This window comes from Aptenodytes forsteri, unplaced genomic scaffold (assembly GCF_000699145.1).
Source record: "Aptenodytes forsteri isolate BGI_AS27 unplaced genomic scaffold, ASM69914v1 Scaffold56, whole genome shotgun sequence".
Classification (NCBI taxonomy): domain Eukaryota; kingdom Metazoa; phylum Chordata; class Aves; order Sphenisciformes; family Spheniscidae; genus Aptenodytes; species Aptenodytes forsteri.
The window spans coordinates 2,348,291-2,361,887 of NW_008796213.1; the positions used below are offsets into that span (position 1 = coordinate 2,348,291).

Sequence of the window (13,597 nt, forward strand, 5' to 3'; positions counted from 1 at the left end):
CAGGGTTTCTTGTCATTTGTTGTGAGGAGCGGTACTTCACTGTCCTTAAGATCCACGTTCCATTATTGGAGATGGAAAGTTCATTTGTCAAACTATGAACCTGGAGGGAAGGGGGGAGCTCCTGCTTTTTCCGTTATGTTAAATGATCACTTTCAGCAGTGTAGACTTTGCACAAACATGGCTGATTTCAAAAAGTGTAAAAGGCCATCAACTTTAACCTACGTTTCAAATTCATTGTTTCTTCTATTATTGCCTCTTCCTCCTCTCTCCCTTCTGCTTGGTTGTTTGAGGGATGTCTCTGGAGTGATGGGGAGGATGGGAGAGAGAAGAGTTATCTTCCATAAGTTGTAATCGGGGCACGTGGAGGTCAGCAGTTACATTGTGAATCCAAACCGTTCACTCTATGTACTTAACGGTCCAGTTTGTGTAATTGTTCTAAGTACGCTTTTTTTTACTGTCTCTTGGTGTGGAACAAGGATTAGAGCTCAGTGTTTATATCAGATATGTCTGGTATTCCCATTACTTCCTCATTCCTGTGCATGATCTTCAGCCCATTGCCTTTGCATTTGGTTCAGTTGTCTACCATGTATTTTCTTAGGGTAAGAACCATTTATCTGCTGTCCCCCTTACTGTTTATCTGGTATGCTCCTCTTCACCCACTGCTGCCACTAAAAACCCTCGTGTGTGAGAAAATACACATTGTATTGTAGCACTGTCTTCTTCTGTTTGAATGGAAAGCAAAGTCTGCATTTGGAAACTATAGTTTTGCACAAATTCTGTTGTAAATTCTGAAGAAAATATCCCAGTAATTTGAATAGATGTAAGTTTTATTAATTCAGCAATCTATCAAATAAAATTTATTTAATTTTTTTTCTGTAAAATAGAACAGTCCTGTCAACTCTGTAAGGTGGCTTAAATCACTGAGTCCCCTTGACAGTCTTTTGCAGGATGTGAAGGACAAAGAAAAGTACCAGAAAGATATTCTCCTTGCTTTTATTAACAATGCCTGGTGATGGACCGCTATGGACAAGTAGGAGGAACAAGCACAGTGAATGGCCTCCTCCACTCCTTCAGGCTCTTCATTAAAGCATACCTAGAGTGCTTCTCCCTTTAGTGTTTTAGTTAGGATAAGGACTGTGCCTTCAAAGTGAATTGTCCTTTTACCACATTTTCATTCTCATCGTGGGAAAACTGTAGAGCACATGGACTGGATTCCTTTCAGAAGAGACTAAACCAGAAGGTGTGCTTTGATCTCTAATGGGTGTTTAATCCATGAGACAGGCCTTGAGACACTCAGAGGGAAAATATCCCAAGCTTTGGGCACTAACTGTTTTGCTCTGTAGACCCAGTGGACTGTGCTGTTTGAGATAAACATAGCATGAAAGCTTTTAAGTACAGGGCTTCCCATGTACCTGCTGTAATTTTCACCCTCTACCCCAAAGCCTTTAACTCAGACATATCTGGGTGGATTCCAAGCTCAGGAGTTTTCACTAAATCAGCAAAGCCACATTTAAAGATTACCTTATGCCAAACTTTCACTTCCTTTTCCGAAGTTTGGTGATGGCAGAGTTCTTCCACAATGCAGTTCTACAATTGAGGAAAGTATTTCTCATCTAAAGATTCTCCTTCTTAAAGAATATTTATATTTACATGAGAAATATTTCACCTGTAATTTCCCCTCCTTCCTTTCGCCATCTGCCCTGAAATGTGTAGCTGACAGAAAAGCTTTCAGCCTTTGCTAATAAATATTTGGCAAGTTTAAAAGCCACTTCAAGTCAGACAATCTTAGTAGCTATACTACCAACTCTTCCTATCGTAAACACTCAAAAAACATGAACTGGGAGAAATAATTTTGACCACCTAGCATTAGTGATCAGAAACCTTATGGTAGCAGTATGTGTTGAAGATGCCAAGAACGTGCTTGGTGAAGGGAGTTCACAAATAAAGTACAGCCGTGTTTAGCTATTACTGAAGTAGTAGTGTACGCTCTGGTCTTTGAAATGGGTTTCCGTTGGCTTTTACGGAATTCAGACCAGACTGAAGGAACTGTCTTCCACACACAAAAACTTTTCCATAGGGTGAGACAGCACTGCACAGCTGTTTTAATGCTTTCATGAATATGATGAACTTAGTTTTCCTCAGCTTCCCTTTGTTTTTTTGTTTCCCCTGTTCGTTCTTTCCTATTCTTGAGCAGAGTATTGAAAAATACTGGCTCTAACCCATTCATATTTCTTTGCTTGTCATATAAAATTATGTTAGTGTTTAAAATTGGATTATTTCTTTCCTCAAACATGCTTTATGTTCTTTCCTTTCTTTACACGGAGATGAGAAGGGAAATAAAATTCAAAATCTCCATGTTTGTTGCCAAACAGGCCTGCGTTACTCTAAGAGTGTAATTTGGAGCTGAAACTGTCAGCTGAGCATTCCCAGTAGATGTTAGAATATTTTTTTTCCTATCAGATTATGAAGTGGACCAGCCACAGCTGTAGTGCTGTAGAAACAATATATGCTCATTAATATTAAAGACAGGACTTCAAACACTTTCACACTGTTTGCAACACTTTCCATTTTAGCTCAAGCTGTCTTTTTTGTCCCACGTAGTAAGCTGAAGAGCTGGATAACATTATAACACAGTTCTTGTTGACTTTGCAACTACTTTATAACACATTTTGCCTAACTGATTCAGCCTGAGGCTATCCTAGATGATACTAGAAGTTAACCTTGTATTTCAGAGGGCAGGAAGTCCGCACGGGTGATGACTGCTTGATGCAGATCTTGCATCTGACGGCTCAGAGGGGCTTTGGATGCAGTGATATCATAGGAGGTCACACAGGATGAATGCACCTTCAAGATACCTAGGAACAAGTTTCCCACTTAATATGGGTACTGTGGATTTCTGCATGTTCAAAATGCCTATGTGGACAGCTGGAATTGGCAGCTAAAACATGCAGTCTTCCTTCCTTTGGTAAAAGCTCTTAGGATAAATGCGTTTGTATCCATTTTCATGTATTGATTCTTTTGAGACATGTCGTAGGAGCTGAAGGTTTGAGGCAAAAGGGGAGGAAAGGAATATATGAGCGACTTACAGACTTCTAAAATATTTACTGTGGATTGAGACTGTTATCTTGTGATGGAAAATGCTGCCCTAATGCTTTTGTAGACCATCTTCCATTGAATACAGTGAAGAGTTAATACTGAAAATACACGAAATGCCAAAAATGCTAATTATTAGCTTACTGGGCACCAGAGCTTAAATAAAGACGGTGGATTTAGTCACAGAACTTCACTAACATGAATGCTCAGTGGTGCCATTTTATGTCACAGAACCACAGGCCCTTGTCTCATGATGTGTGCTCCATCCCTTGATCTTCATGGCCCTTGGGTAGGACTCGCTCCAGTATGCCCATGTGCCTGTTGTACTGGGGAGCCCAGAACTGGACATAGCAGTTCAGATGTGTTTCACCAGGGCTAAGAAAAGGGGAAGGATCACCTCCTCCCTCAACCTGTGGAGAATGCTCTGCCTAATGCAGCTCAGGGTGCTGTTGGCCTTCTTTGTCTCGAGGGCACATTGCTGACTCATGTTCAACTTGTCTACCAGGACCCCCAGGTCTTTTTCTATAAAGCTGCTTTCCAGCTAGTTGGCTCCAGCTTGTACTGGTGTGTGGGATTATTCCCCCCCAAATAAGGGGCTTCGCATCTCCCTTTGTTGAACTTCATGAGATTCATGTCCATCCACTTCTCTGGCCTGTGAAGGTCCTTCTGAATGACAGCACAGCCATCTTGTGCATCAACTTCTCCTCCCAATTTCGTATTGTCTATAAACTTCCTAAGGGTGCACTCTGTTCTATTGTCCAGGCCATTAATAAATATGCCAGTGTTCAATAATTCAATATTGGCCCTGGTATTTTCCCCTGGGGTATACCACTAGAGACTGGCCTCCAGCTGGACTTTGTGGTGCTGACCGCAACCCTTTAAGCCCAACACTTCAGCCAGTTTTCAATCCACCTTACCGTTCACTTATCTAGTCCATGCTTCCTCAATTTGTCTGTGAGGTGGTTGTAGAAGGCCATGTCAAAAGCCTTGCCAAACAACATACATTGATCTCCCCTCATCCACCAAGCTAGTCATTTTGTTGTACAAGTGCCAGGCTGGTCAGGCATCATTTCCCCTTCATTAAATCATACTGATTATTCCCAATCACTTTCTTGTCCTTCGTATGTTCGGAAACAGCTTCCAGGAGGATTTGCTCCACCACCTTCCCAAGGATCGATGTGTGACTGACCAGCCTGTAGTTCCCCAAATCTTCCTTCTTGAAGATAGGAGTGACATTTGCTTTCTTCCAGTCCTCAGGGGCCTCCTTGGATCACCACAACCTTTCAAAGACAATAGAGAGTGGCCTCACAATGACATCGGCCAGCTTCCTCAGCATTTCTTTAGATTTCCTTTTGCAGCTGGTGTGCCTATATAGGCCCTTGACTCCCAATTTTGTAACAAGAAGGGCCTCTATAGGCCTCCCAGGTGAGGCTGGCCAGGGCCATTAAGACACTGAGGGCCCTGGCATTGGCTTTCCTAACTCCATCCAAGTCAATTAAATCACTAGTACCTCCAGCTGCCTTCTGTAAAAATGGGTTATACTGCAGAGGAATTACTCAAGGACAGGGAAAAGTTTAATGAAGCCAACTCTTTTTCTTTATGTTTTTACGTTAGGTAGCATCATCTACATCAGAAACTTTTATTATGAATTCAGGTAAAGATACGTGACTCCTGTTAATATAGAGTATCACTCTTCACAGTGATTTCTGATGAGTAAAGTAATGTAGTGGTGATCTGGCAGCACAGGATATTTCTCAGTGGTGATGCTGCAGGGAGTTGTGGTATCACTCAAAAAATTTATTGCCTTTGTGAAGGCAGAATTTTTCAACTGTGGTTCTCCTTTGTGGTTTGTCTTTGTCCTGTGGTGCTGGCAGCTGTGTGCACCACCAGTTGTTACGACTCCTCTATGTGTGCTTTCTTGGAGAGATTTGTTATACATGCTGAGCATCTGGAAATGTGCTTTGAAGGGCCCAGACTACAGTTGGCCTAGATTACAGATGGCCCGACTACTGACGAAATTGAAATGTTGGAAAGGAAGAAATTGGAATTTTCAAAATTAATAATGAGTTGGTTTCATAAGCCTAGATTATATCTGTGTTTGCAGAAACATGATTGTGAATTGGTATTCGTATGTAAAAATCAATATCCTCTGTATGTGATGCAGAATTATTTTGAATATTAGGAAGTGATGGTGGATATCGGAGTGCATATGTTGCTGGTAAACTCCATAGAGAAATTTCCTGTACAGCTTTTATTATTTTTGCCTCAGAGGGAGAAGAAAGAAATACTTAGTTCTATTTCTTATACTTCTTGGTGGTATATGCTAACCTTTACTTTACAAAGTCCCAAGCCAAGGTCATTTTTACTGAATTTTACTGAGATAAGATGGCTGTGGAGGTTATTTGCTTTTTCACCTGAAACATAAGTTAATCACAGATGGTCAAATTTACTTTCTTTCCACCAAAGTCAGTTCTGGCTTTAGTCTTTAACACATCTGGAAAATACCTAAATACCCCATTCCTGTAAATCACCAATTCAAACCATAACTTCACTAGTAACTTTCCTACCCTGTGAGCCCAAATGCTGGAGTGGAACATACTGTTGGTTTTCTGTGTGAAAAGAGGGATTCTGCAACCTTTCATCACGCTGATTAGAGCCCTTCTGTGACAACTGCACCTTTGGGTTCAAAGAGGCAATCCAAGTAGGAAGATACTAATCACTGCATGAAAAAAAATATAAGGGCTTGTTTTAAATTCTATTATTCACATTTTCTGCGAACCAGAGAGAATTGAACAACCTGTGTACAAGTATTAAGTACAGCTATCATGCTCTGCTTTTTTTTCCTGAGAAATAAAGCATTACTCTGTCAGCTACAGAATGAGGAATTGCTCAGTATAAATCACCTCGGTTTACTTCAGTGAAATTGTTCAGGTTTTATATCACTGTGAAAAAAAATATATATGTAGCCTTAATAGGATTCTAGTAAAAGGTAATATAAAACTGTAAGATAAAATAATATACTGCTAGTAGTTAATGTGATTATACTTTTTGGATAGGAATCTTAAATTCTGGGCTGAAAGCAGAACTTTTGTTTTGAGGTCTTTATGTATGTGCTGAATGTTGAAAGCATCTGGAAATCGCTTAATTTGAAATCAGGCTTATCTCCCCTCTGAAGAAAAGATTTCAGCTTTGGTTATTGGTAGAGACAAATCTGAAATGGGGTGACAGTATGCTATACATTACCAGTGAAAATTTCCCACTTCTTTGTCCACTTGCCATTTATTTTAATTAAAAAAAAAAGCAGCGATCAGCACCCATTGCTGTCACACTATGAGCCATGCAGCTTGCCCAACCCTAAGCTTGTTGTTCATCTGCTGCTATTTTCCTTCGTGATATTCAGATTCTGCCACTAAATACTTTCTCATGTACTTTCTTATGTCTTCAGTGAAATGAAAGGAATCATACATGTACGTCTAAGGGCAGAATCTGGCTGTGGTGCATGCACTGACTGATCTGATATGGGAGAAAGGGCCAGTACAGCACACTGCCTTCCTGCAAATGCCTGGTGGGACATGGCAGTGACAAGTGCCAGCAGCTGTGGACATGGAAGCGTGCTGAGAACACTGATACAGAAGGGAAGGCTGCTGGGGAAACTCCTTGCCCAAGTCCACTCCAAATTTCTCTGCACCAGTCTCGTGAGACACAAACTATGCCAGAGACTTATGGCAATGTTTCTGAAGAAATATTGCTTGAGATGTGCAACACAGCACCAAGTAATTTCCATTTACCTAGTGCTATTGGTGTTATTACCGAAGAGTGTTGGTGGCCACCCTGTTTGATTTGTGAGTAATCCTAGACCTCCCTAAAGCTGATTGGCATGCCAGCTGCTCGTCTCGCTTGCAAATGAGAATATCCCATGTTCATATCCCCTGGGAAAGGTGTGGGATAGCAAGGCCTGATGGGAGCTGAGCTGAGCTGAGCGGAGAAATAAGATTCAGGAGGGTGTGGAGAGTGATTTGTTGCCGAGCAGCTATGCAATTTGAAGGTGGTGGTGGATGAAGTGTGAAGTGAAAAGGATTAGAAGATGAGTGCACAGTAAAAGGCACAGAGCGACTAAAGCCTTGGGAAGAGAGCAAGCCAGAAAGAGAGTTTCTTGGCAGGGGGAGAATGATTGAAAGTAACTTTGGGGACTGTGAACAAAGAGATGTCCTGCTTGTGCGTGGGGACAGGACCCTTGGTACTGTAGACACCCCCACCCACTGAAGTGCTTGTTCCTCGAGAAAGTTGCCCATCTTGGTGGACAGGCGTTGCAGCCTCTGTTTCCTGCTTCAGCGGCTTCGGTGCTGGGTGCAGCTTGTGCTGGGAGGGAGGCTGGGGTGCCTCTGCTTTGAGCACCATGTCGGGGTCTGTGCCCAGCAGCATCTGCTTGCTGAGGAGCAGGAAGACGCCCAGGGAGGGGAGCCGGAGTGGTGTGGAGGATCTGGATCCCAGAGGAAGGCATGAGTTTTGTATGCTGGGGTGCAGCAGAGCAGCAAGCTCAAGATAGGGGGAACACGGGAATCAGGGAGGTGAGAAGGGTTGAAAAAGTGAGGCTGAGATCTTCTTTCATGGATTAGGAGGGCATGGGGATGCAGTGAGCCATTGATTCACAGAAGCACTTTGTTTTTCAAAACCAAATTTACAGGAAGTACTGTGAATAGAAATTGTTTTGCTAAGGGATGCTGCCTTCTGCTTTTGGTACAAGGGCTAAGATGTGCTTTTGTGATTTGCTCATTTTGCTTCCCCTCTGCCAACCTATGACCTCTTACTGTATCTGTTTATTTCCAAGACAAGTCTGTGGGATCCCTCTGTTTTGACAGAAGCAGTAAACCAACACCTCCTGCTGTCTCAACACTACTTCCCTAAGGGCTTGGTGGGTTATGAGGTGAAATATATCCTATTTATATATTCTCACAGAGCACCAGAATATGCAGTAGTGAATAATTTATTTTATTGACATTTTATTTATGCAGACTAGGTATTCACACTAACATCTAGAGAGCCTAGATTGTAAATGGAAAGCATAAAAAATCATTAAAGTATATATATAAAGAGCATGATTACATGAGATCCAATCATCCTAACATACAGCTTAAATGCATTGACATTAAAGAAATGATTAAAAACAGGACATGACACAAGAGAAGGTTTACTGAGTATCACAGGCATCCAGTCAGAAAAACAGGGCATTCACTTTGCAGGTGATAAAGAGGTTGGCCTTTTGGTTTGGTAGTTAGCCGCTCTATGTCACAGTTTCCTACGTTTGAACTTCCTGTTCTCTGGGCTGCTAGAGAGCAGGTGGGTGTGATGTTCAAGTGAACGCACATGATGAAGAGAGACACCAGCACCACTCCACTTCAGCCCTCTCCCTTCTTACTCATGGAGCAGCACTGAGTGCCATCTTGGATGAGACTGTACTTTCTCTGTCAGGGGAATCGTAACTGCAGAACTATCTGAACAGCAGCCAAAGAGAGAGGAGAGCAATGGGTCTGCTGGCCTGGTAAGGTTTTGCTGGTCACAGCTTCCCCTGCTGAAAAAGCTCCCACTGCAGTACATTGATAAGGAAAGAAGGTATTGACCAAAACTTTCTATCTGTTTCTGAAGCTCTTCCTTCCAAAGCAGAGATTGCAAGTACCGCAATATTGGAAACTTTATACTAGTGCTGTGGGAAAAAAAAATCTCCTTCCCAGGAGACTTCTCCTTCCTATCTGTTCGGTGGTTTCTATTATCCATTTGAAGTGCTGTAGCTGGTAGTTGATAGCTGTATTTCTTTCCAGGCCATATGCATTAGCTGGGAAAGCTTTTTTCCAACACAGTGATGACTCACCTCAAAAGAAGAATAATAATTTGCCTTTAAAAGAAGTAGGCTTATAAAACGCTAGGTTTGGGAATAAGACTCACTTTTCATTCACCGTAGGAGTCAATGGTAGGATTGAATATCCTACTACTGAGTACACCAGTGTATGTATACTTGTCTTCTGTCATTGAGAGTCCTATATCCCCTGTTTTACAAGTCCTACACAATTGTTCTAGGGCATGAAAAAGCCATAGGCAGAGAATCTGGAGGAGGGGTTTTTTTCAGGGTTATGGCATCACAGGGAAAGCAACGATAGAGCAAAGCTAATCTCTCTTTTTAACTCATGCTGATTTTCAGGACTGAAAAGCTTTTGCAGAAGACCTCCCTGTGGATTTTCTTCATGGTTTGCTATGGATCCTGGTTCTATGTATACACAAGTTTTCTCCTTTCTTTCATATGTGCAATATAGGTTTAATGTTTTGTCCCAACTCACTTTGGTCTTGCACTTTTTTCTTTTTTTTTCTTTTTTTTTTTTTCATTGGAGATTATGTTTGGCTAGTGACGTTGCTGATCGCTGCCCATTCTGGAAAAGTATTCAGCTGGAAAAGTCTAATTCCCCAAGTGTTGATTGCCACCATGACAACAGCCAGGCCAATCAGATTTACACCCAGGCCAGCTTTCACCTACAAAACCAAAATGCATCAGAGCACGATCAATGACAACTTGATCAAAAACAGTTAACGTGGAAAAAAGAAGGCAGTAGAGTGTATGTATGTATGTATACTGACTTATATATAATGTGATAAATTATGTATACTGATTTCTAGAGCCAAAAAAAGCACGGTGACTATTATGTATCAGAGTGTACATTGTGGGAGTATTCAGGAGTAATAGTCAGAGGTTGATGCAGCTCATTGGAAAACTGCTCAGTTTGTCACTTGAACTTCTTAATCAGATAATCGTAATGGGGTGTTATACCACACATAGCAGGCTGATAACTACATGACTTACTGTGGAACTATGTGATAAATCTAATTTCTCATGTTGTCCTGTGCTTGTCTTAACAGGTCAATGCAAAGGATTGTGTACTTTTTTTCTTTGATACCTCTTTAGACCATTACATTCATGAAAAAATAAAGATGAGAATTGTGTGTATCCTACAACAGATGTGTAGATGTTCTTAACCTGACAGCTTGGTCACATAACAGCAGTGCAGATCAATATGACTTTATATTAGCACCAATATCATCATTATTACTATTGGCTGCTGGATGTGATCGGGACGTGTTGGGGTTGCATGAAGCATGGGAGGATATACCAAATCTCAAGACTCACCATATCTTTAATCTGGCAGTGTCCATAACTGAAGACAATGGCATTTGGAGGATTACCCACTGGCAGCATCACCGCAAATGAGATACACATGGTGACAGGAATCAGGGTGTATAAAGGGTTGATGAGCAGGGTTTCTGACTGGAAAGAGAGAGGAGGAGAGAAATTTCACTTAAACAATAAAAGCCACTACTCATAATTAGGATGAAAGGACCCTCTCTGCTTTACATGAAGAAAACACAATCCTGTGAATCTCACCTCCCTAGTTTCTAGACCTAAGCGTGGAAGTCTTTTTTGTTGTTTTTTAGAGTAGGGTAGTGCTATAATTTGGAGCTGGTCATGCTCCAGGGATTCCTCTTGAGCCATTTCACACTGGGTGAGGGTGGAAATTGCTACTATTAGGCCTTCTTTGCTCCTTCCTCCCACTTGTTCTCCGTGTCATTCTATGTTGTGTCTTCCAGACTTTAACACTGACTGCCACTTCAGTCTTTATCCGAGAGAATTCACAACAGGTTGGCATGAAGAACTTACTTCCTTCAGTTGCTGAAGATACTGAGACCATTTTGTAAAGTCCTCCTGAACCGTGGTTAAGAAAACCAGATGACCATGGTCCAAACTCGCATGGCAGGAAGGCAGTAATGATGCAGTATTCTTTACAGTGGTCTAAAGAATTGTTCTTCCACTGCAGCCTTTGGTGGTGGTGAAATGTTGTGGTTTTGTTTACATTGCTATGGCATAGTTTTATGTTGGAGGGAAAGGGAAGGGTATTCACAAGCCTAACTTCATTTTGGAGAGGGAAGTGTCTCCAGGTTACTTTTACAGTCAAAAGAGAGACTGCCTTAAAATGGCAGTTCAGACTACTAAAAGTAGATTGCTGCTCTAAATTTCTCTTTAGAATAGTCTCTTTCTGCATGGAACAGAGGTAAATTTGAACTCATAAGCCATACAAACATTATTACTTATTTTCATCTGACCATATCTTCATATTACCTCAGAGATGTTCACATAATTTACTTTGGGACAATCCCGTAAAATTGATATAATAGGGAAACACGACCTGCATTCTGCTTCACATTACATAAAAGAAAAAAAATAAGACAGTTTTCTGTAACTGCTATTCCAATATAGAATGAAATTTGTATCTCTTTCCTCTGCCTTTGTTACCAGTCTCCTGATTTTTTTCTGTCCCTTACAAACATCTCTGCTTTCCATGTTGGATGATAGTACGCTTACCAGATCACCCTCTTGAACACATGTAAATCTGATATAAAATTCACTACTACAGTCTTTTCTTACAAGTAGTGAGTGGATGACTACTAACTAATGAACAACACATTTAAAATAACACTGATAAGTGTATCTCAAGCTTTATGTGGACTTCACCTATCTTGTTGATTGCATCATAACCTTTTCTTGTACTTAGATGCAGGCCGCAGGAGCTATGTTTTCATTTTGTCTGAGACGTATTGAATAAATTTCTTGGTGCTAAAATATGCTTTTGGCTGCCCGAGTTTATTATTTTTCCTAAGCCCAAGACTGCAGAACAGTAGTTTGGGAACCGAGGCTGGGTTTCATGTGAACAGAGTGCCAATACCCTGATGTCCTGAAACATTCCCACGAGCCTGTCACGAAAAAACAGACTAAAAATGTCGTTGTTTTTACTCACCATGCTGCATAAAATAGGCAGAAAGATGGTTATGGTTGCTGGATTACTAACAAATTCTGTTACCAGGGACACCAAAATGCAGGCCAGCAGAGTTACAGCCCAGTAGGGAAGGCTGCTCAGGGAGAGCATTTGGCGTCCAATCCATGTAGAGAGACCAGAGGTCTGGGGAAAGGACAGAAGCAATACTTAGTATGTTTGTAAAACAGTTTCTTCTCCTCGGGGCAGTTTGCGTCAGAGAATCCCACCAGCAAATACAAAGTTTAGGTCAATGCTTTCTGCATTTCCTTTTGTTCGGTAAACTGGATTTCACTGCAGTGCCTAATAAATAGTTGTCCATAGTAACAAAGAGATACATGTGGCAGTTAATAACATTAAAAAGGCACCAAGGCTGATCTTCCCTCTTTCTTCAGCATGTGAACTGGAGTACTGCAAATTGGTGATGAAGGATTGCACAGTCTGTGTAGAATTCATTTTGAGATTAAAATACACAAATTTAGCCTTCTACATGTAGGAGTCTATAGGAGAGCTAGACGTGTATTCATGAATTATACTGGGTGTAGATATAGTCAGTAGAGCCTAGAGTATGATTTGTCCAGTCAGCGCTAGGAACTTGACTCAGTTGATTAAAGAGGAGCATCCAGTGGCAGCTGAGATGTTCCCCCTCTGTCTGGTTAGCTGCTAGTTGAGAAAGTGTGAGGTCTCCCTCAGATCCTGTGTCATGTCTGTCAGCCTTGTAGGAATATCTAGATATTCTAAAGCATCTGAAACGGCAGATGCTTATACAATTGACTTGAGCCCAATCTTTTTGTTAGCTAGATAGCTGTCCATTGAGTGCAGGCCATAGGGACTAGGTTATGTACAAACTTGAAAGTATCCACATTGTAAACTGTATCCAGGTTTATAATTTTTTTAGGAAGGAGAATAAAAATCTAAATCAGTACCTTGCATCCAGCTGCTAAGGCATAACCTCCTCCAACCAACACTACAATCTCCCAGGGCATGGTCTTCTGAAAGTCCTTCCAGGTAATGATGGGATCCAGTGTGTTAATGTCTGTTGACTTTTCACCATCTGCTATATCAAAATAAAACAAGCGTGTGACCAGTATTACATTGGCCTTTTTGCGAAGTTCTTCACATTTTTCACACTAGTAGAAATAATGTAATATCCATGGGTGTTATCTTGAAACTATCTGTGAGAGTGGTGAAGAAGAAGCGCATAGCCTATTTCTCTGGTTAGCTTGGCCTCAGAAAATACAGCATATTAATTCCAAATGTCCTCACTTCCCCTTGGCTGCTCTGTTGATGTGAATAGTTATAAACCTCTGTGTTTCATTTTATAGCTTTTTGAGGGACTGTGTGCTCTGTTGTGTCTATGTGTGTGCAAATTATCTGTAGACCACAAAGATGGAGTTACAATGGAATTATTTTCTCAAAGAAGGGCATTTTCTCTCTCCAGTAGGCCATGAAGCTTGATAAAGTGCATTTATGTCCCTAGGTTTTATCTGAGGACATTATTTTTTTAGATGCCTGAGTATTTTCTTGAAGTAGGAGTTAGAGAGTGTCATTTTTCCTAAATCATAGAATCATAGAATCATTGAGGTTGGAAAAGACCTCTAAGATCATCGAGTCCAACCGTCGACCCAACACCACCACCCACTAAGCCATGTCCC

At 41.2% G+C, this 13,597-nt stretch overlaps 1 protein-coding gene across 1 annotated transcript in view; it reads right to left on the bottom strand.

Moving 5' to 3' along the window:
* Positions 1–9,474: 9,474 nt before the first annotated feature.
* Positions 9,475–13,597, bottom strand: part of SLC13A4 (solute carrier family 13 member 4) — a 27,598-nt gene continuing 23,475 nt past the window's right edge. The window contains exons 13-16 of the mRNA XM_009288342.1: positions 12,869–12,999; positions 11,928–12,089; positions 10,265–10,402; positions 9,475–9,612 (exon numbers count right to left, since the gene is read on the bottom strand). Of these exons, the coding sequence (XP_009286617.1) occupies positions 9,475–9,612; positions 10,265–10,402; positions 11,928–12,089; positions 12,869–12,999 (569 nt within the window). The remainder of the gene's footprint in view (positions 9,613–10,264; positions 10,403–11,927; positions 12,090–12,868; positions 13,000–13,597) is intronic.